The 25,065-nt window shown below is 37.3% G+C and overlaps 2 protein-coding genes across 2 annotated transcripts in view; one reads left to right on the top strand and one right to left on the bottom strand.

Moving 5' to 3' along the window:
* Positions 1-7,265, top strand: part of LOC107875969 (calcium-dependent protein kinase 24) — a 103,137-nt gene extending 95,872 nt beyond the window's left edge. The window contains exons 4-8 of the mRNA XM_047414542.1: positions 813-957; positions 1,060-1,217; positions 3,287-6,220; positions 6,762-6,876; positions 7,034-7,265. Coding sequence (XP_047270498.1) covers positions 813-957; positions 1,060-1,217; positions 3,287-3,318 — 335 coding nt within the window. The 3' untranslated portion in view covers positions 3,319-6,220; positions 6,762-6,876; positions 7,034-7,265. The remainder of the gene's footprint in view (positions 1-812; positions 958-1,059; positions 1,218-3,286; positions 6,221-6,761; positions 6,877-7,033) is intronic.
* A 16,406-nt stretch (positions 7,266-23,671) lies between these two features.
* On the bottom strand, positions 23,672-24,208 carry LOC124899603 (glycine-rich cell wall structural protein 1.0-like). Its single transcript, XM_047414541.1, has one exon. The coding sequence runs from the start codon at positions 24,206-24,208 to the stop codon at positions 23,672-23,674; it is 537 nt and encodes a 178-aa protein (XP_047270497.1).
* Positions 24,209-25,065: the final 857 nt, after the last annotated feature.

The following is a 25,065-nucleotide window of genomic DNA, read 5'->3' as shown; positions in this document are numbered from 1 at the left end:
ATGATCTTTATGTGAAGAATTTTCTACAGCAAGAGTCCTATTTATGCAATTAGGCAGTGCTGACTATTTATGATCACATGCTATGTTGTGCGGATACGTCCAGGTAACCTTTTGATGTTTTAAACGACCATTGAATTTATAGGACACTCTCTTCTCAATCGCAACCTAGTTTTGATTTAGATTCCAAATAGATTGCAATCTATTGAAAAAAATTTCCTATAGCAAATATGATCATCTCAGTTTCCTAAAATAGCTTTTCGTAAGTAAATATGTTGCACTTTGGGCAGAACAGAAAAGTACCTCTTCTTTGTTCTTCTTACCTCGAGTGAATAACTTGTATCCACCATAGAAAAGTAAGCCCCAACTGGACAAAGATACAATCACAAAGACAGAAACTATCTTGTTACAAAAACTATTCTTGATGTTGTCCAGGTAATACATGTAATCCCTTACACTGACGATATATATAACTTATAGATAATTGATTACATAGTTAACTTGCAGAGTCTAAACAAAATCATTTACGTCTGGTGATAGGTATGCCACAAGCATGGAGTAATTCATCGAGACCACAAACTTGAGAACTTTTTATACGCCAATGCAACTGATGTCTTTCTATTTTCTTTGAACCTGGTAAGTATTTGGAATTTAAGAGCTCATATCTTATAGTATATACTATATTGTTTCAATTTGTCTTTGTGATCATTCCTGTTTATTTGTATTGGACTTAAGTTATATATACATCATCACACTATTACAGTTAATATATACTATGTTTGGTTACTCAAACTTATTTATTTATTCGTGGTTAGGTCAGAGATTTGGTGAAATAGTAGGAAGTCCATATAACATGGCTCCGGAAGTTCTTAGAAGAAATTATGGACAAGAAATTGATGTTTGGGGTGCTGGCGTTAAACTTTTACATTTGTTATGTGGTGTTCCCCCTTTTTTGGGAAGGTAAGTTACAATTAAAAGTCCTTATTATTTCCTTGTAGTGATTTACTAATTGAGTTTATGAATAGTCTAGTTGTATTTCCCTGATTTATGGGGTGTGATTAGCACAGAAACTGAAGAAGGGATAGCACACGCAATAGTGAAGGGAACAATAGATTTTAACAGATATCCATGGGCAAGAGTATCTGATGAAGCTAAGGACCTTGTCGAAGGAATGCTTGATGCTAATCCTCATAACAGATTTACTGTTGAAGAAGTCCTTGGTAAGCACTTTAATCTCCATAAATGTGTTTGTATAATCGGCGTATTTTAATCCAGCATATGTAGCAGATAACCTACCTTATTTTCAACTCTTGTTTACACTGTGTGTGTTCAGCATGTACTGTCTTATAAATTAGTTATTTTCACCTCTTGTTTACACTATCCAGTAAGAATATTTTTAAAAAGAATGATCTGATTCGGTATTAAAATTTATTTTTAATCACACTTCTCAAATTCATATATCCTATCCCAACTTGTTTGGAATTGAAGAGTAGCTGTTGTTGTTGATCATTTATCCTGAATCTGTAAGTGAATCTACTCGAACTCCAGTTTTTATCAATCTTTCTGGGTCAGTTTGATATTTTTGATTTATTCTGATTGTTTTAGTAGTAGAAAATTAATATCCAGACTCCATATGTTTGGTAGCTTTGCTTGTTCACATTTTGGTAGTTAGTCATTTATCCTGTTTTTGGTCTAACCCGACCTTATGTGGTGATCTGTGTGGTTCATAATTCATTGTTGGTTGCTTGATTGACAACCTATAGTTGGTCCCCAACTTGGATTCATACAAGTCCTATTTAAAATATAATCCAGGACACTTTTTGTAGCATAATGTGGAATTTCTGGTAGCTGAAACATGTAACACAGAGCAAACAGATCATTGGGAAATCTTGGTTGGTTACTGTTTGTGTTATTATTCTATATGGTATTCTATAGCATAGGAGAAGCTACAATTATTTTCTTGTTTTCTCATATGGGTAGCTCATTGTTACATGTTCTTTCACTCTCTATGTTGATCTTTCGTTATCAGAACAAATAGATCATTGTATCTCCGCCAGTTTCCATCCCAATCTGGTTTCATTAGGTTCTCTTACATAGTGTAGTTCAATTTATTTTGTCTGTTTTTTGCAGAGTATACAATAAAGAATGACGTGTATCAACCAATTAATATAATTCTCAATGTTTTAGAATAAATTGGTATCTCATGTGGTTGATGCAAAAAAATCTCCCTTTAGTATTCTACCAATGTATTCTTTTCTGTAGGCATCGCTTGGTGAGGTGAAAAGGATAAAGGATCAGAACCTGTATGCTTGTCTGTGACTATTGTTTTCTTTAGTTTCTCTGCATTGTTTCTTAACTGTATTATTTATTTTCGCTTATCATCTCTTTCTTAAAAATATAGCTACTATACATTTGCTGATCCTTGAATGTCCAACATTACCTCATTATGTTTGTCCTGATTACTATCTGAAGAACAACAAAAATTCCTCTGTGATCATAACTCCTGCAGATGTTTCTTAGTACTTTTCACGTAACTTCTGGAATTGTCCTTTTTTAAAATTTAACATTTCTAGATGTCTGAATCTAGAGAAAAAATACTCATTTCTTTTGTGAAGATTGATTCATGTCATCTCTTTTGCAATGGAGCGAGTGCATGTTGCTTGTATAGATAGCAGTAGAAGAGGCGTAACTAGATTGCCATTAAGGTAGAGCAGTTGATCACATGCTTAAAGTAGCAAATTTACAAGTGTTGTTGCTTAACTAACATCAATTAGGGGTATTTTGCTGGAAGGAAAGCGAATTGAAAGGAAAATAAATAGTGCACCTAATACCTTATATATTTGTTATCTCTTTGAAGCAACAGCTTCCAGCTTTAGCAAGAAACTTATTCACCAGAAATATACTCTCTAATCTCTCTGACCCAATTCATGTGGCACTAGTTTAAGAAAGAAGAACTTTTGAAACTTGTGGTCTAAACAAGCCATAAATGTTTGCATGGATATATATCATATTTCATTAAGGGTAAAATGGAAAGTGCAAGAGTAAATTGTTTCTGAATGTGGAAAAAGTGTCATTCATGTTGGATAAACCAAAAAGGAAAGTGTGTCACATAAATAGGGCCAGAGGGAGTATATGCTAATTAACATTTACCACCACTTTCTTTGTTACTTTTACAAAATTATTCGTGAAGACTTTATTAGTTTCAAGCCTATTTTAGTTGGACACTCTCTTGCTTTCCTAGACTTAAGAATTGTCTTTGTCTTCTTACTCTTTTTCTTTTGGGTGGTAGGTGGTCCATTCCCTTGCATCGATGCTGGATAAGACATTAAGACCTAAGCTCCTCACTCTCCTTCCATGCATTTTCAGATATGTTTGTCATTTGCATATTGCTTTATCTGCACGTGGATGTATTACAACTATGGCCAAGTCAATGACATTGAATGTGATTGGCTCACTTATTGAGAATGTGGTGCCTATGTGAGGTGACATTACATCTATACATTATAAACAAGGAGCTGGCATACTTGTCAGCTTGCTTGTCCAAGGACTTGGTATCGAGCTGGTTCCATATGCTTCCCTCTTAGTAGTTCCCCTTCTGAGATGTATGAGTGATTCAGATCATTCAGTCAGACAGAGTATGACACATAGTTTTGCAACCCTCATGCCTCTACTTCCATTAGCAGGTGGTGTTCCTCCTTCTTTTGATCTTAGTGAACACCAATCAAGAAGATGTTAAATTTTTGGACCAACTAATTGACAACTCTCATATTGACGATTACAAATTCTCAACACACCACCATAAGCACAGTTGACTGTCATGTTTCTAAGTAATCTGGACCTCTTGTATTCAGCAGGTCTCAAGTGAGGAATCTACAAATAGAGCAGAAATTGTAAAATTAGACGGAGATGATCAAGCGATATCAACTGAGTGTTTATTATCATATTCTTGTTCATTTTTGTCAGTAGCTTCAGTTAGATTTTCCTCTACAACAGGAACTGGTTCTGAATCTTCTTCCTTGGGTTCTGCTTTCGGGACTTATGCCTCTTTAGGTTTTTGCTGTTCTTTAGCCTCTAAATAAACTTGCTTCTTTTTTTTTCAACAGCCTCAAATGTTTCCACAATGTCAACTGTTGTTGTCTGCTGCTAAGTCTTTTCCTCAGCAGGCTCTATTTTGGATTCTTTGTCTAAAGTTTCAACATTTCCATCCTCTGGTTGAACCTCTGGTTCAAATTTGGTTATATCAGCAACTTGATCAAGAATACTTTGAGCTTCTGGTTCAGGGGTATGTTCCTTGGCTAAAACAACAACAGCAGCAACATACCCAGTTTATTCCCACATAGTTGGAGTCTGGGAAGGGTAGAGTGTACGCAGACCATACTACTACCTCAGGTGAAGTAGAGAGGCTGTTTCCGATAGACGTCCGGCTTAGAACCGGTAATAGTATGGTAGGTTCCTTGGCTAATTTTTGAATATCTTTTCTAGTGACATCCAATTTAGGTGTTTCATATTGTTTCTTAACTTTTTCGACAGTAGGAGGCTAAGTTTTCTTGTCTGCTGTATTTTCTTTTGATTCTACTGGAGTAGCAAGTATGCTTTCCTCAGCTTGTGGCTTCTCTTCATCGTGAGTTGTGGCTGGTGACGGAGCTGGTGGTTCATCAACCTGTTTTACCTCTTCAGTTTTTGGGGTCAATGCTTCATCAGCAACTGGCTTCTCTTCCTCGATGCTTTTCTTTACCTCTTATATTATAGTTGCTGGAGGTTCCTCAATCATCGGCATCTCTTCTTTATCAACTTTCTTTACTTCTTCCACTATTGTTGGAGCTGGTTCATCAGCTTTAGGCTTCACTTCCTCATCAGCTTTCTGTACTTCTTCTACTCTACAATTGCTATCTATTCATGTAGCGCTTAGGGAGTATGACTATATGGCTCTAGTACAATTGAATTCCAAACACAAAATACCTCTATAACTGCTTTATTCATGCATAAGATAGTATTTTTGCAGACCAACAATTCATTCTGTCCAATATCTTCTCAACTAGAGGCAAGCACAGATTAATAGATATCTTCCTAGATAATAAGGGTACTCACAAGTATTTTAATGGTAAACTCCCTTTTACATATCCCAAATACTTCAAGATTTACTATTTGACAGAATTCTTAACCCCAGATATGTATATTTGTTGGCTTATAGACTAATGCCCAAGAGAACATATGAAAAGTAGATTGAAACATGCCAATAGAGACTAGATCAGCTTTGCAAAAGATTAGGAGGTCTCTTACAAAAACATATATGCGTAACACCAAGTTTCTTGCACTTGGGATGATACTTAAAATGTGGATTAGTAGCCAACATCCTCAGCTCTCTTTCCAGGTACTCCATAGAAATAACAAAGAGGTAGGGTGATAAATGGTTACCTTGTCTAATTCCTCTCTACCCATGAAAAGGCTTTGTCAACGCTCCATTTAGCACCAAGAATATAAGACTGAGGTAACACATGGTCACATGCCATGGTCCATTGTATGAATTTGTGAGGGAAACCAATTCTACCAGCTAGTGTTCATGTGGATTGGGGGAGGTGAATCTTTTATTAGGCATAAACTTGGAGGTACCACGATGAGTTAAAGAGTTTGGAGGTGAATCTTCTTGCTTCCGTGCATTCTCCTGAAATCTAGCTTCCGCCTCCTCCCACACACACCCATATATATGAGCATATACACGTATTAAATTTATTAGTCTGAACATTTTGCAGAAACTATTTTCCATTTTGGATCAGTTAGTCACCTGTGGTTGACCTTCTCATGATAGTTTGTGGAAGTTGATTTAAATTTATTGAGATAGTGTTGATAAATTCGCTTCTAGTGGATGGGATACTTGATGATATTTTTCCTTTTGATTGATGTATATAAGCAGGGTTGCACTCTTGGCATTTCATCTAGCACTAATAACTAATCCGCAAGAGGCATATGTCTTCTTGACCTTTGCTTCTTTGTTGTACCATGGAAATTTGAAGGAAGGTGTTAAATTCTCTAGAAGACACTCTGATGCTGCATCTATTTATGCACCTGAAATTTCAAATTCTCAGGACTCCATATCAGATGATGAGCTTGTGGAAAGAGTTACAGAGCTGGCAGTGCTATTGCAAAATTCTCTAGATATTTTGACTGATAAAGAGAACCTCAAGGAAGCAATGTCAAGGTTCCCAGGTTCCCATGTTCTGGTTTGGTAAGTAAACCATGTTCAGCTTCTAGATCTAGTTTGAGGAAACTTGTTAACTCCTACGGCTGTTTTATTTTAACTTTATTGAACACCCAACATATTTGTTCTGTACATTTGTCTTACTTTGGAGTAATACTGGACGAATGTGAAAAATAGTATGACCATTTGAATGCCAACTTTTTCACATGTGAATCAAATTCATCATTTTTCATCTGAAAGTGGGCACTGATTTAGTCATTTTTGTCTGAATAATACTGGAATATTTATTTATCTAAGGCCTCGTTATATTCATTGGGAAATATCATTTGAGCTTTTACATTTTAGAGATCGTGATTTAGCAGAAGCTCCTGCCTCTGCCAACTTATTTTGTCATGATTCTTCTTTGTGTTCTGAAAAAAGTAGAACAAGAAGTGTTTAAAAATTGTCAATTAATTATGGTGTTCATCGTTTTTGTTTGGCCTTTTATCTAACTTCCTTGTGTTTGCTGAAAGAAAAACATCAAATGTATCTATGAAATGTCCTGATATTTAATTTGGGATCTAAACAGATATGCCATTAGACTTTTCGGACTTATCTTTCACCTGGTGCGAGTAATGCCCAGGCTGTAAGAAAAAATTCTTTCAAATTCTTCCGGCCCAGCTCATGCTTCTGTTTATGAAAAGGTACTTTATCTTACAAATTCACAAGAAACTTAACTTGATTGAATGAATTAAAGAAACTTTGGATTCACATACTTCCTCATTCAAGATTGAAAAAATATTTGTATATTTGTTGAGCATAATTTTATTTTTAATTATTTGTTTCATTTTTAATGTATAGGATTAATGCGGGGGATCAAATTTGATTGGTGGGCGCCACAACTCAACTGGATCTAGATTGAAGTGAATGATTAAGAATTTTTGAAATATTTTGATATACGATTATATACATTTCGTTTTGTGTGGAACTTGGTACAATTTTTTATTATGTTGTTTTCTAATTCGTATGTAAAAGACATGTTTTTTTAAAATCAAATCTATGCACTTCAATTATTTATTAGCAAATTGGTGCATGAGATTATATATAAATATGTATGTTTATGTAATGTGCTTAGTGATGTACACATTTCGATCAAAATAATTATTTTTCAATTAGAAATTACGTATTAACATTTTATATGCTTGATGCAATTTCTGTAAAATGTGGTCTGATCAAATTTTAGGTAATATTGCTACACTTCAAAAGTGTGGCTAAAACGTGCTTACACTTTACTAGTGTTTTCATAGAGGATGTATAAAAGGCTATGATTTTGAAGTGTGGCTAGTAAAAAAGAAAGATCACATTTTTTAAGTGTTATAGAGGTGCTACAAAAGGCTATGCTTATGAAGCGTGCTCAATAGTAAAATAAAGGCAACGTTTTTTAAGTGTTGTTATAGAGGTGCTACAAAAGGCTACGCTTGTGAAGCGTGCCCAATAGCAAAATATAGACAACTTTTGTAAGTGTAGCTTTATCAAATAAAAGTGTTGCCAATGACAAGTTCCAAAGCGTGACCTTTATACCTTAATGACCACACCTTTTAAATGTAGCTGATATGGCGACATTTGAAAAGCGTGGCCTTTGATCAAAGGTTACGTATCTTTAGGCCACCCCCAAAAAGTGTTGCCTAAAAGTCCGAAAGTGTAGCCTTTGATCAAAGGCCACACTTTCTCCTATTTTATACCATACTTTACAAGAGTGGCAATAGGACTAAAATGTTTTAGTGTAGAAAGGATGACCAAATCAGCTCATTTTCTACCAGTCCATACCTCTTATTCAGCCAAGGATTATGCCAAACTCTATATCAGGGAGTTGGTCAAATTTCACAGTGTTCCATTGTCCATTGTCTCAGATATAGGTACCTAGTTCACCTCTCATTTCTGGAAGGCATTCCAAAAAGGTCTTGGAACCCGAGTCCACCTCTGTACAACTTTTCATCCTCAGACAGTTGTTTAGGTAGAAAGGTCTATCCAGACTTTAGAAAATATGCTACGAGCATGTGCGATTGATTTTAAAGGTAGTTGGGATGACCACTTGCCTTTGATTAAATTTTCATATAACAACTATTATTGCAGCATTCAGAGGGCTCCGTTTGAGGCGCTTCATGGGAGGAGATGTAGATCTCCCATTAGTTTGTTAGAAATGGGTGTGAGGCCGTGGTGGTAGGGCCTAAATTGGTATTTGATACCTTGGAAAAAGTTTAGCTGATCAAAGAAAGGCTTAAGACAGCTCAAAGCCGATAAAAATCGTATGCAGACGTGCGCAGAAAGGACCTCGAGTTCGAAATTAGTGACTATGTCTATTTGAAAATCTCTCCCATGAAAGGGGTGAAGAGTTTTGGGAAGAGGGGGAAACTCAGTCCCCGATATTTTGGTCCTTATAGAATTCTCAGTCGTTTCAGAAAGGTAGCTCATGAGCTTGAGTTTTCTTCAGATCTAGCTTTATTCCATCCACTGTTTCATGTCTCCTTGCTAAGGAAATGTATAGGTGATCCAGCAGTCGTAGTTTTGATAGGGGGCATAGACGTTCAGAACAGTCTCTCTTATGAAGAGGTTCCAGTCAAAATCCTTGACTATCAGATTCGTTGACTAAGGAACAAAGACGTCCCTCTAGTCAAAGTTCTTTGGCGGAATTAGTTTTTTGAGGGAGCTACTTGGGAAGCAGAAGAAAATATGCAAACCAAGTACCCTCACCTCTTCTCTGTCAACTCAAACTTAGCTCAAGGTAACAGTTTTCCTTAAAACTTACTCAGAATTCCCTTGCAAAACTTGGTATCAGTTACCGTTGCATATTCAGTCATGCATTCATGAATTGTTTTCAGTCATGTATTCATTGCATTCAGATATACATATTCAATATACAAACCCAGTTTATCAGTATATTCAGTCATGTATTCGTTCCATTCAGATATGCATGTTTAGTATGAAAAACTCAGTATATCAGTAATTTCAATCATGTTTCATTATTCGTGTCCAATAAATAAGTTCAGTACATCAGTAATCTCAGCTTAGTCAGCCTTATTCGAGGACGAATATTCCCAAGGGGGAGATATTGTAAGAACCCTTAAAATTCTTAGCTTAACTAAGTCCTTTAAGCCTACTAAGGGGTTCGAGACTTAGAAAATTTTAGCTAAGTATCAAGACTAAGAATCATTTTAGCCTTTAAAATTTGGAGGATTTTAGTTCCGACCTTCCCGGCCTTAGCTAGTTAATTTTTAAATTAATTCATGATCAGGGTCACTTGTAGGTCATCTTAGGCGAGTTTCAGATTTTTCGAACTAGAGTAAGGGCGAGTTTTGATAGCTCCGCGTCGCGAGGGCCAGTCAACCCAAGTATTGGTCGCACCACGATGGCTACTTAACCTGAATAGGGGTCACGTCACGATGGATACTTAACCCAAGCAGGGGTCGGGATGCGAGGACATCCCTATTCAGCATTATTTTAATATGGGTTGTGGTGGCAAATGAGTCATTTTCCCCACCTTGTTCCGCCTTAACACGAAATTAATCTGCCTGTACGGCAAAATCTCATTCTTTCTCTTAAACTCTCTCAAGAACAAGCATTAGGGTTCTCAATTCAAGATTCAGATCTCAAGAATTCTACCATCAATCTTCTAAAAAACAAGCAAAAAGGTATGTGAAGTGTTTATCCAAGGGCCCTTTCACCCTTGGAGTTCAAGAAAACCTTTTTAAAATCTTAAATCATGATTTCTATGTTGTGGGTTATTTGTATTCAGATTACTTGTTGTGTGATTTCCAAGATGATGTCTTTAATGAATTTCATGAATTTATGTTAGCATGTGGGTTGAAATCTTTGATATTAGAGTGATAATAAAGCCATGATGTATTGAATTATTATTCATGGCCAAGTATAATGTGATGCCTCCCATGTGCTTGCTAGAATGTCTAAGTAAATAAATTGTGTGATTTGATCCATTGTTGATCTTAATTATGAACTCATGAAAGAACTGGATGTCTAAAGGACTCCCATGTTAAAGTTATGCCTTAAAGGTGTTTGTTGAAATGCCTATGTGAATTATTAGTATACTTATGACATGATAGCATGCATCCCTATACATGTACAAGTTCACGATTTATAAGTGTTTGATGAAATACCTCAAAAAGTGAATTATGAACATGTGGCCATTGTTGTGCCTTCAAGATTTATGTTACACTTTATTCTTTACGCTATGGAGTCCTGGGGGTATTTAACACCCGATAATTTAGCTATAAACCTAGAGCAAGTGTCAGTTACATAACAGTCTTAGTCAGGTCACGATCACACTTTTAGTCAGTTTTGGAATACAAGAAAAACTCAGTGAAATCAGTACAAATCCAGTCCAGTTAACAGTTCAGTCAAGCCTAGTATGAACTAGGAAATCATTTCAGTGTCTATTCAGTTGGGAGTAGGATTTAACTCACCTACTAGTAGAGGGTGTGATTCTTAGAAGTAATCCTTGCATTCCAAAACTACGTAGCAAGCATAGGTTGAGAGATCAAACCTGTCAGTCGAGGGTTAATGAGGTGTTTTAACCTGTCAGTTGAGGGTTCCACCGTTCTCATTAGAGTACTTGCTAGATATGGGTATCTCTTCAGTTGTCTTTAGCCGTGGCATGATACTAGCACCCTTACAACAGGCGTTACAAGTTGGACCCAAAAATTAATTTAGAAAAGGGGCATGTCGGTTAGATGATTACCTCCCACAGTCTCAGTTTCAGATTCAGTCTCAGATTAGAACTCAGCATAGTTCTACAGACTTCAGGATTGTCAGATACGGTCATCCAAATAATCAGTAATACAGTATCAGTAAACTCAAATATCAGTAAATTAGTATTCAGACTTAGTATCTGGTATTATCACAATTTCAATTACTGTCTACGTATTCATGCATGCACTCCTATTCAGTCATATCAATGTTAGTAAGTTAGTATTGTTCATACATCATGAAGCCATGAATTTTAGCCTACCTTAATGAGCATACCAGTACATTCAAAGTACTGACGTATGCTTTTTGCGCTATGATGTCTTATATTATAGGTTCAGATGCACGGGCCCCAGAGCATCCTCAGTAATATAGCTCTCAGCAGACAACGTAGTGGTGAGTCCTTATATTTCTAAGACATAATTATTTTTAGCATTTAAATTATTTCAGTAGCCAATCGGAGTTAGTTGGGGAATTGTCCCATCAACTCCATATTTCAGACAGTTTAGAGGCTTATCAGACTAGAGTGTTTTCAGATAGTTGTTTTCCAGCAATCGGTTCTCCATATACAGTATTGTTTTCAAATTTGAACCTTATGACAGTTTCCGCATTTACTTCCTTATTTTGTTATTACAGCGCCTTTATTATTCAGTGCTCACACCAGGTACTAGTCATGGCTTAGCTAGTGGTCCTTCGGGATTGTTAGCGCCGTGTAGCGTCTGGGGTACAGACTCGGGGCCCCAGACCTCACTTTATGTGAATACACTAGGTTTTTTTGTTGTTGTTGTATTAACCAATACTTAATACTAAATTAATGTCCCCAATGCAATTTTTTAGTCATTTTTTATGTTAGTTTGATTGAAATGTAGATGTTGAAGTCAAAATACATCCAAGGAGTTGAAAAATGTCAAAAGAAGAAAGACATGGGAAAAAATGAAAAGAAAGAGTTAGTCCATCACCAAAGAATCAATTTAGTATTACAGAAATGATCTTCATATTGCTAAAGTAGAGTTTTAATAGATAAATCTGATAGAATCTAAGTTCATCTAATGTTAAGTTATACGAGTTGATAAGAAGTTCTGCATATTGTAGAACTATTGTATGAATGGCTAGGAGCATCATAGAATTGGATAGAAAACTTATGAAATAAATAATTGTAGGCAATTTTGGTGAACTAGAGACGCCTTTGCGCATCACGAAAGTGGTATGCATATACAACGTCGATTTCCTAAATCATGGAAATTGCATGTTTGTAAATTAAATGATCTAAATTTCTAGTAATGTAAAAGGGAATTTTAGATTTCTAAACCCTCATTCAATTCAATCTTTAGTTTTAAGACTTTGTAATCGAGTATCTATGTTATGGGTGAAATATTGGATTCATTATTTTCATTATGGATATTCACATTGTGGAAAATTTAGTTGATGATATGGGTACATTTGAATTCCTTTTAACTATGCTTAGTAAATCCTAATTCTTAAGGGTGTATGATGTATGTGATTGGGTGTTATTTGTTTCAATAATGATTTCTTGGTTGTAGATTTAGCTAATTCCCTATATTTTAGCTTTTGATTAGAGGTTGAAAACTCTAATAAGTGTTGGATATCTTATATTTCTTGAAAAAGAGGATAAGGGCGAGCAGAATTAGTTGACAAAAAATTGATCTCTTTCAATTTAATAGCTAATTCTATAGATGGATTATCTGATTTGAGGTAGTAGGTTGGTTGGAATTGCATACATATTGGGGTTTGAGAGAAACTCATGTTGAATTTACTAATTGAATGAGAAATTATCAATAATATCTGAAACCTATCCTATTTGATAAGCAATATTAACTACCTAAGTACAAGGCTTATATTCATAATAGTACATCCCAAAGATCTTTTAATACTAGATTCAAAGCTAATAAATGGGAAAATATGAAATGTGATGATAAGGTGTTTTAAATTGATAATTGTGTTGATAGAAATTGTTCAAAGTGTTCTAAAACCCCCCTATTTACCTTACTTTCTTTTTAGGGTATGCAAATATCCAAGTGAGTTGACAACACTCTAAGGTGAAACTTTCATTTCATTTTCTATGGAATCGACCCCAACCCATTGAATTGCTGGAATATATTGCAAACTAGTGCACTTTCTAATTGATTTTAGGAGTGTAACAGGATGTCATCAGGTACTATGATTTTGAGAGGTTTACCAAACATTGCCTGAAGCAGGTATTATATTTGGAGTAGCTGTTTTATGAAGCCTATAAGGCCCTATTCCTTGGAAAAAGAAAGAAGAATCATCCTCAGGTATTGAGATATGCTGTGAAAGTTAGAGAGATGGTTGTCAATTTGTCACGATCCGAACTAGGGTATAGTCGTGATGAATATCTCAAGACCGCCAAGTAACGAAGACCACCCCCATTACCATAGCCAGCTAGAACACAAAATAACTAGCAGCAAATGAATTTTAAGCATATAAATAAATAGAGATGAGTTCCGAACATATAACAAGATAGATAAATCAAATAGCTCAAAAGGAATCTAAGAATATCAACAACCATCTCAAACCGCTGTAATCCACAAAACCTCTAATAATCAAGAAAAAACAAAGCCGGGACATGACCCTGACCATAGAAAAAAAGAACCATAAAAATAGTCTAAGACATAAATGAAACAAGACCATGAAATAAGGGTCCTCCAAGGGATGGAAGCTCACTACTTCAAGCTGACTATAAGACAATCCAAAAATCACCTAGCACTGCACAAGGAAACAGAAGAGTCACAGGACCACGCATCACATGGGAATACAACGTCTGAGGATGATTAGTGGAGTGAGCTCTAGCATGTATCTCAGGAAAGGGATAAAATAAAGCCATGATCAATCAATCCAAAATCATATGCACACATTCATATACATATATATAACATGCCATGATAGGAAACAAGGTTTATCATAAAGTTTAAAACATTAGCCTAGACTGTGTAGCTCAAACTATCATGCATACCCATGGGTTATATTGGTTTAGATTCCCCTCCTAGTTGGGTCCGACTCCCTCCTTACTTGTTGGGCCGAGTGCGTGTTAGCTGCATGAACAAGAGATATTCGAGGATGGTAAAAAACCATCAAGACTATAACCATTCCAAAACGTATATATAAATAATGTGTGAACTATGCATACGGTCATAAAGACCAATCCCAATGTCGGCAAACATGGTTCCTAGTATAGGTCCCCCAGGACCTCCACCTCCACGTCTTAGCTACACACCCCCATTAAGACAAGTTAAAACTTTCTTACATTCCTGTTCATTAAACCAAAGACCATCCATTAAGGCACATATGATTTGTATCATCACACCAATTATGGTTGAAAGCTTATAATTATGTTGAACCAATTCCATCATCCAGGGGAATGCCACGACCCCTTTTGTTCATAAAATCAAAAGTATAGCAAACAATGCCTTCAAAGCCATATTTATACATTTAACCATTTATGCAAAACTATATTTTAAGAGAGTAAGTCAAATCATGTGGTTATCAATATTTTAAAGCCAATTATGCAAGTGGGTTGGGGGAACACAATTTCCAAAACCAAATTCCAATCCAAATCATCAAATTGGGCGACTGCCTCTACCACCATCAAATTCTCCATGTCCATGCCCCACCCTAAAGGGGTTCAAAATACAAATATAAAACTTAAACAAATGCACTATAGCAATGAAAATCCAATTCAAGTAACCATCGTTCCAAAATCCTCAACCAAAATCAATTCCACATTTTAATCCACATGTATAATGATAAAACCCATTACTTTAGAGAAAACAAGTTTAAGGGAAGAAATTACATGCTTTAGATATCAAAATTTATGGAGAAGAAACCAATCTTTGAGCCCTAGATAACAAACCATAAGAAACCCTAAATGTTTTTGACTTGAGGATTTGAGAGAAAAGAGGGACTATTTTGTTGTGTTATGGTTGATAATGAGGTCCCCAAAAGGATTTTAAGGTTATGGATCTTAATTGGAGAAAGGGGAAATGACCAAGGTGCCCGCAATTAAAACACTAGAAAAACTAATGCCAATAACTACGACTGAAGTCACGACTCGTGACGTCTGGTTATGAGTCATCACCAAGACTCGTAGTCTGAGTAGAAACATAGGGCCTCCTTACTATTAACCTGACGAGTCATGTCATACAACTCGTAATCAGACCTTATGACTCGTAGGGTCCTATTCATAATAACAACAGTGACTTGGGCCCCTACACTGGTTGAGTCATGAGTCACACACTACGACTTATCAACACTCTTTATGACTCGTTAGGTACTAATCGTGATTAAGACAGACACTTGGGCAACCTCACTGGTAACTCTACGACTCAAGCACTACAACCTATAATGAGTGACTATGACTTCTATCTCGGGGTTCATAGAGCAGGTAGTGAAGGAAAAACTCAAAATTTTCTTGGGCCAAAAATCTTTAGTGTTACATTACCCCCTCCTGGATCATTCATCCCCGAATGATGAGTCCAGGCATCCATTAGCATGATTATAAAATAGAACGCAACCAAAATTTCCTTTAATAAAGTCAAAAAACAAAGAGAGTAGGAAAACACATACCTTAAGTATGATTATCCAACTCGGGCAACGAGAACATATATCTGGACTTTATGTCCTCTTAAGCTTCTCAAGTAGCTTCTTCTATCTTATTGTTCTTCCAAATGACCTTTAACAAAGCTACATATTTAGTCCACAAACGACGGACTTACCTATCAAAAATCTCAATAGGAACCTCCTCATAAGACAAGGATTTTGAAATACCAATATCCTCAATAGTCACTACCAAAGAAGCATTACTCACACACTTCTTCAATATTGTCACATAGAAAATCAGGTAAATGGAACCTAATCTCAAAGGAAAATCAAATTCATAAGTGACATTTCCAACTAACCTCAAAATCAAATATGGACCAACATAACAGGGGCTAAGATTCCCCTTCTTTCCAAATCTAATCACTCACTTCATAGGAGACATCTTCAAGAACACCCAATCACCAACATCAAACTCTAACTCTCTTCGCCTCTTATCCTCATAGGACTTTTGGGGACTGTGGGTAGTCTTAAGCCTATCCTTGATTACCTTCACCTTCTCCATTCCTTGGTAATCCAGTTATGGACCGAACAATCTAGTCTCACCAACCTCAAAGAACCGAATAGGAGATCTACGCCTCCTACCATATAGAGCTTCAAAAGGAGCTATCCCAATAATAGAGTGATAGCTATTATTATATGCAAATTCAATGAGATGCAAATGATCCACCCAACAACCACCAAAATCAAACACACATGAGCTTAGCATATTATTCAAATTCTGGATGGTCCCCTCTACTTGTCCATTCTTCTGAGGGTTGAATGCAGTGCTAAGTTTTATTCGTGTGCCAAATCCTCTCTTAAACGAATGCTAAAAGTTAGAAGAGAATTTCATACCTCGATCATAAGTGATAGAAACTAGGGAACCATGAAATCTAACTATCTCCTCAAGGAACAACTTAGCATAATCCTCTCTAGAATAGGTATTCCTCATAGGCAAGAAGTGAGCGGACATAATCATCCTATCCAAGATGACCCAAATCTAATCATGTTGATTTTGAGACTGCAGAAGATCGATAATAAAATCCATGTTGATCACAACCTATTTTCACATGTGCTACTCAATTTCTTGGGCCAACCCACTGGGCCTCAATTGCTCAAACTTGACTTGCTGACAAACGACACACTTAGCCACAAAATTGGTCACATCTCTCTTCATATTCCACTAAAAAATATCCTTCAAATCATGATACATCTTCATTGAACCAGGATGAATTGTATACCTCAACTTGTAGGCCTCAGTCAAAATCCTTTCCAGCAGCTTATCAATATCAAGGACACAAAATCTACCTTAGTACTTCAAGGTACCATCTCCACCAATCTCAAAAGCCATAAACTTATACTAGCCCACATCATGCTTATTCTGCATCAAGATACGATTTACAACCTTTTGTCCTTCACTTCAACACCAAGAGATGACTTTACCACCTCTTAAACAATCATACCTCAATCTTCTAAATCTAAAAGTCAAACTCCAAGATTATCTAACTAGTGAATGTCTTTCACCAATCCTTTATTTTCCCTATCCACATGAGAAAATTTATCGATAGACATGTAGCTAGAGAGCATCAACAACCTGTTAGCTTTACATGGGTATTAGTAGAGACTTATATCATTGTCCTTGAGCAACTAAAGCCATCTCCTTTGCTTGAGATAAACTAAACATACTGCATTCTCCTATGATCTAAATATATATCAACATGCACTCTATATAAGTAGTGACGCCACATAAACACCAGAAACGCCAATTCTAGATCATAATTGAGATAATTCCTTTTATGAACCTTAAGCTGACTAAAAGAATACACTACTACCTTACCATACTGCATCAAGACATAACCTAGTCCTACACAAGACACATCAACATAAATCACAAAACTATCAGTATTCTCGAGTAGTGTCAAAACTAGTGCTAAAGTCCACTTATCTTTATCTTCTCAAAACTACCCTCACAAGCATCGAACCATATAAACTTCACCTTTTTATAATTCAACTTAGTCAATGAAGAAGCAAATACGAGAATCTCTCCATAGACCTCCTATAATACTTGGCTAAACTAAAGAAGCTTTGAGTGTCAGTTGGAGTTGTGGGTCTAGGCAATTTATTAATGGCCTCAACTTTCTTTAGATCCACCATGATCCATTCACTGGAAACAACATGACTTAGAAAGGTCCCAACATTCAATAAGAACTCACACTACAAAAACAGGGCATACAGTCACTAATCTTTAAGAGTCCGCAACTCTACTCAGAGGTGATTGGCATGATCCTCCTCAATCTTAGAGTATACAAAGATATCATTAATAAACACGATAACAAATAAATCCAAAAACTACCTGAATACTGAATTCATAATATCTATAAATGCAGTTGAAGCATTGGTCAACCCAAATGACATAACCAAAAACTCATAATGACTATAGCGGGTTCAAAAAATAGTCTTACAGATATCCGCCTCTATAATCTTCAACTGATGATAACCCAATCAATGATCAATCTTAGAGAAATATCTAGCATACTAAAACTTGTCAAAGAGATCATCAATCCTAGGAAGAGGATACTTATTCTTCACCATCATCTTATTCAACTACCGATAGTCTAACCATATTTGAAGAGACCAATTTTTATTTCACACAAAAGGCACATGACAGCCCCACGGAGAAACACTAGGATGGATGAAACCATTATTAATAAGATCTTTTAATTGCCAGTCAAGTTCTTTCAACTCAGCTGGAGCTATTCTATATGGAAGGACAGAGGTGGAATAGGTATTTTGTAGAAGATATATCACAATGTTTATTTCCCTATCAGTTGGAATACCAAGAAGATCCTTGAGAAACACTTCATCAAATTTATTAACCACCGAGATAGATTACAGAGAGAAATCATCAGAAATAAAATAGTTAACCTAAACTAGATGGTATAGACACCCCTTGAAAATCAACTTTCGGGCTCTAAGATAAGAAATAAATCTTTCGTTAGGTACTAAAGAACTCCCTTCCCACTTAATCACTAGTTCATTTGGGAATTGGAAACTAACCTTACGGGTCTTACAATCCCAGAAAGCATAGCATAAATAGAGCTAATCCATCCCGAATATCACATCAAAGTCTACCATATCCAAATATGTCAAATCTACCAAGGTCTCCTTATGAAAGATAGATACCACACAACCCCTATAGACCTTTTTAGCCACAATAGAATCACCCACTAGGTAGACACCAAGAAGGGATCAAAAATGCCCCTGAACTAAAACTAAAATAAACAGACATATAATAGGCCACATAAGAAAGGTTAGAACCTAGATCAAGTAGACAATATACATTAGGAGACAAAAGTTTCAATATACCAGGGACAACATTAGTAGATGCCTTATATTCTTGATGGGTTTGAAATATCATTGAGACAGTTTTGTCCAGTGCCGGTACTAGAAGTAGCACCCTTTGATGTAAGAGCTGAAAAAGTAGCAATAGGAACCTTATTAGCTCCAGAAGAAACATTAGCTGAAGAAAAGTTTCACTGGTTATGAAAAAGTTGGCCACATTCGAAGCACATATTCCTCTCCTCATCAAAATAACCGTAGTAAAATCGACCACAATCTCCTTACGAAGGATAAGACAGGGATGACTAAGGTCCACTAGAATGAGACTGGGCACCATGTGCATTAAACCAATTGTTAGCCTGAGAAAGATGATCATTAAATGGCTTAGGATATAAAGCACTAGCTGTAGAATATAAACCCAAGTTACCCCAAGTCCTTTTCTTGGTTGACTGCTTTCCATCTCTGCGAATACCCTGCTCTAAATACTAAATATTTTTACTCATCCTCTCTCGTATTTCTTCTTATTTCTTCTTTTCATCTTCAACACAAGCCTAGAGATGTCCATATTATTATTCAGCATAGTAGCCTTACACTCCAATATCAAGTCACGTGACAAACCAAAGCAAATATCCTCATCCTAGCCTTAATTCTAGATACCAACTCCAAAGCATAGCGAGACAAGTGGTTGAATTTCAAAGTATACTCCTACACGCTCATCCTCCCTACCTCAAATTTACAAAATCCTCGACTTTAGTCTCCCTCAACTCTTGAGTAAAGAAATGATCAAGAAAATCACTAGAAAAGTCCTCCCATATTGCTTGTTAATCATCATCAGCCGTTAATTGCACCCACAATTCATACACTGATAGGCCACACCCTTTAACTAATATATGGAAAACTCCAAACATTTAAAATTAAAAGTATGCATCACCCTAAATATCTTCTCTATCTCATCTAAAAAACTATAAGAATCCTCCTCAAACTTAGAGCCATTAAAGTTTGGAGGATTCAGCCTCATAAATTAGCCAACTCTAGTGACCTTAGAAGATGGTTCAACAAAACTAACACGGGCAGGCAAGCGAGACTGAGGAATCACCAACTAAGTCAGCAGATGAATAGATCGACAAAAATCATCATTAGAAATATCTCCTTGGAGCAATGGGAAATAAACATCAATAGCCCTAGAATCCCGAGGAGGACTGGTAGGGATCGATAAAACTCCATGAGGGGGTAGCACAATCAAGAGTTGGGACCCTAGACTAGGTCTATACTCCATAAGTAGGACTAGTTCCATCTATATTGTCCCCAGGTGGGACAAAAGAGATTCCACTAGCATCAAATCTTTGAGGAGACATGATCTAAAATGTGAACAAATAAAATTAGAGGAGTTTTCAAGGCCTTAGACTCTATAGCCCAAAAATTAGATCACAAGAAAGAAAAATATTCCTAAATGCCTCATAGTCTCTCCCTTATATGTGTAGCATGATACACACCTATAAAAGACTCTAGTTGATATGCTTTGTGGATACCCAATGACCATGGACATATGCTCTGATGCCAAGCTTGTCATGACCCAAGTAAAGGCTTAGTCGTGATGGATATCTGTAGTCCACCAATGAGTGGAGACCACCCCAATTACCCTAGCCAACCAGAACAAATTACAACTAGTAACGGATAAATTCGGAACATATAACAAGAAAGAGCAGATGTTCAAACATATAATAAGATAGATAAATCAACAAGCTCAGAAAGAAGTCTAAGAATTTTAATAACCATCTTAAACCACAGTAATCCAAAAACCCTCTAATAATACAAACAAACTAAAGTTGGGATATGCCCCTGACCATAGCCTAAAAGAAACCATAGAAATCTTGAAATGATGATCTTTTCGGAAATTAAATCTCACCACTTCAAACTTACTCTCGGATAGTTCAGAAATCATCTATCACTGTTCAAGGAAACAGAAGTGTCTTTGGACCCTACATCGCGTGGGGATATAGCATCCGAGGATGGTTAGCAGGGTGAGTGCTAGCATGTATCTCAAGAAAGGGATAAAATGATGACATGACCAATAAGTCCAAAATCATATGCTCACATTCATATACATATATATAATATGTCGTGATAGGGAATAAGGTTTAGCATGAAGTTTAAAATATTAGCCTAGATTGTGTAGATCAAACCGTCATCCATACACATGGGATACATGGGTCAACTACCCCTGCTAGTTGGGTCCAGCTCCCTCTCTACAGGTTGGGCCACAGTGCCTGTAAGTAGAACGAACAAAAGAAATTTTAGAAAGGGCCAAAGCCATCAAGGCTACAATCATTCAAAAATGTATATATAAATAATGTGTGAACTATACACAATCATAAAGAGCAATCCCCACGCTGGCAAACCTAGTTTCCTGTATCAGTCCCTCAGGACCTCCACTTTTATGGGTAAGCTACACAACACATTCTCTTTTATTAAACCAAAGACCATCTATAAAGTCACATACAATTGGTATCATCACACTAATTATATTTGCAAGATTAAAATTATGCCAATAAAATTCTATCATCCTGAGGGAATGCCACAGCCCTCTTTATTAATTAAATCAAAAGTATGGCTAATACGACCTTCAAAGAAATTTTTATCCATTTAACCATTTGTGCAGTGTAATATTTTAGTGATATGAGAATAATCTAAGATGATGAGAACAAACACAAACACTAAAGAAACAACCTATTTGACAAATGAAAACAATAAAAGGATAGATGATAGAAAGGTAGACACAAGAAGATAACAAAAGGGTATAACAAACCCAAATACCTCTTTTCTTGGTTACATCCAAGCACCTAGCTCTTACGTTAACTGAAAAGGGATAAGATCTCCCTTACAACCACTATTCCTAAACAAGGCTCAACGTTGGGTTTTCCAAGTACTCAACACTCCTAATGGAGTTTTCATGAAATCATCTTCATCATTAAACAAAACTAACTAATGAAATGTCTGAGGAACCTATTTATAGTAGTTGTGTTTGCACAACTAGCCTCTTACAAAAATAACCCAAAAGTGGATATTTCAAAAAAAACCACAATGGATCTCTTTATTCCTTGTGCCATAGCTTACCTCAACTTCAATCTATATTCCAAAAATGGCATTGCTTGATTAGGAGCTAAAAGACGAGCCTCCAAGAGGCATTCTTGGATCCTTAGGGTGATCAAGTTTTAGACCTCCTTGTATTGTCCTCGAGTTGTGTAACAAAAAATGTTGACGCCCATATGACTTTTATCATCCTCCCCCCCTTCTTGAAAAGGATTCAACATTGAATAAAAACTTGCAAAATCAAAGGAAGGATAAAAAACATGATATCTTTATGGCATGAGGGTTAGAGTTAGCACAATCAATCATAGCATCTTGCCAATGTTTCACACACTTAAGATATAATCGAGGATCCTTCATGCTAAATATTAGAAACTCATTGAAAAATGCACAAAAGATTTGGCTAGGGAAATCATCAAGAGATATGGAAACTACAAAGGTCATAATGGCATCAAATAGTCTTAAAGGTAGAACTACCTTCACCTTATGAGCCATAAGTCACAATTGCTTCATTATCTTTTTAAGAGACCAAACCAAATATGATTACTCAATTGGTTCTAAAGTCCTAAAGATCCATATAGAATTGTCACTCAAATAAGGGGACAAGCCAACAATATTCCTACCGCTACATAAAACATATCTAAGACTAGCATGGATATCATCATAGGCAAAGAGGTAGTATAAAGGAATCAAGTGTATAAACATCATCAAAGGTGCTATTATCTATGAGAATACCATTTTTCTAAAATACTTAGCATATGATGCTCACAAGGATGGAGTCAAGATATTTAAGCCCATAAGACTTCTTCCTTTCAAGCAAATAATCAACTTGGCATCCACAAATTGGGAGTTACACAATTTAAGCACAAGTGTGTCAAGCAAGGATAAAATTTTATAAGCAATACCTAAAGGCGACAATGACATAATTGCCCTTAGGTTCACAAGAATGATACAACCTTTAAAAAGGAGGTCATCAATTCCACTCAAGTATTGAAGTAGGGTATTACATGAATGGAATTCATCCAAAGTAGTTTCAAGAGAAGACTCTTTTTTTGACCTACAAATAGTTGAACCTTGGTCATTAGTCGAAACACATAAAGGTGAAATCTCTTAGAGATTTTCACTACTCCCCATCTTTAAAAATCCCTTATCTTTGTTGGAGACCTTTCCCTTACACAATATTGGTCCATCAAGTGGATCATAAATCCCCAAGAAAGACTTTCCATCATAGGGAAGTATACCAACATCCTCACTCAAATTTTTCTTGTCACAGAGACCAAGCAATAAGTTTGGCGTGCCAAAAAACCATATCAAAATTTAGCACTGGGGTCAAATACATAGAGTGGCCATAGACACGGGTCAAGACAACACTCTTTTCCCCCATAAGCTTTACCCATACTAAAATATATACTCTCTGTATTATCAAAAGAAATATCAAAAATAAAGGGAGAGTAGAGAAAGGTATCACTCAAGTCAACTCCAACTAAAGTGTCCTCATGTATGTACTCGCTATAAGATTCAAGATCATCGCCATGATTATTCTCAACAATAGGAGCACACAAAGTAGAAGAAGAAACGATTTCTAACTAATTGATACTTTCTCCTTCCATGGAAGAATCCTCAAGTAGACATATACCACCACTAACTTCAAAGGAATTATTGCTTAAGTCTTCATAAAAGCAAGGGTAAACAGAAGTTTTTTTAATGGCTCTCATCTCTCTCTAATGGCTCTCTCTCTTCCTCCCTACCCTCTCTCTCGCTAGCTCCGGTCACTGGCCCCCGTCGCCGTCGCCGACCCGACCCAATCTCCGGGCCCGATCTCCGGCTCCGGCACTGACCTCCGGCGCCGACCCTCTCTCCCTCTCTCCTGCACCGGTCCCCGGTCCCCGGCGCCGCCGCTGTCCTTCGGCGCCGACCCGACTCAACCGCCGGCACCGACCTCCGGTCCGCGGCGCCGACCTCGTCGCCGCCTCCCCGCCACCCTCCATCCCCGACCGCCGGTTCCAAGCTGGTCCCTCCCTCCCCCCCGGTTGTGCAGACCCCCACCCCACCCTTACCTGTCCTGCCCGTACCCTCCTCGGCGGGGTACACCAGCCCTCCCCCCAGCCGCCACCCGGTCCCCAGCCAGCCGTCGCTCGGTCCCCAGCCGCCACCCGCCGCTCCGTCTCCAGCAGCCACAGCCCCAAGCGTAATTCGGTGAGCTCTAACCTTTGTTAATTTCGTTATTTCATATTTCATTTTATTTCATTATTGCATATTCCATTGTTAGTATTATTTCAGTATTGCATATTCCATTATTGGGTATAGTTTTGTTTCGGGAGTATTCCTTTGAATTTGTGTGAGCCTTGTATTTCTTTGTTGCTGCTGCTTTGATACTACCACCGTGTATATCTATATATTTTTTTTATATACTTTCGTGTAGTTGTGGCTGTGGGTGGTAATGGATGGATAGGGTCATGTCCGAGGGGGTTGGGGCATGGGGTCGTGGTGGGGGCAGGGGATGAGGAGAGGGCGGGAGTGGGAGGGAGGCCAAGGTTTGGCCGCGGGGGGGCAGTGGAGGGCGGGACGGTAGGCTGAGGGTTGGGTCTTGGAATATAGGGACCCTTCAGGATAAGTCCATAGAGCTCGTGAAGATTCTTAGGAAGAGGAGGATCAACATTGCGTGTGTCCAAGAGACCAAGTGAGTAGGGTCTAAGGCTAGGGATGTGGATGGTTACAAGCTGTGGTACTCTAGGAGCGACAGGCGTAGGAATGGAATTGGCATCTTAGTAGATGAAGAGCTTAGAGGTTAGGTAGTGGAGGTGAAGAGGATCAACGATAGGTTGATGACTATTAAGTTGGTCATTCGGGGGTTTACCCTAAACGTGTGTAGTGCTTATGCGCCGCAAGTGGGATCGGAGGGGGAGGAGAAAATGCAGTTTTGGGAGGCTTTGGAGGAGGTGGTGAGAGGCGTGCCTAGTTCGAAGAAGATTGTTGTAGCAGGGGATTTCAACGGGCACATCGGGGCACTACCGGGAGGCTTTGGGGATGTGCATGGTGGTTTTGGTTTTGGGGAGAGAAATGAAGAGGGGACGACCCTATTGGAGTTTGTGAGG

Source organism: Capsicum annuum, chromosome 6 (assembly GCF_002878395.1).
Source record: "Capsicum annuum cultivar UCD-10X-F1 chromosome 6, UCD10Xv1.1, whole genome shotgun sequence".
In the NCBI taxonomy this organism is placed as follows: Eukaryota; Viridiplantae; Streptophyta; class Magnoliopsida; order Solanales; family Solanaceae; genus Capsicum; species Capsicum annuum.
The sequence above is the reverse complement of the archived record's forward strand: the minus strand, read 5'-3'. Positions and strand labels throughout refer to the sequence as shown.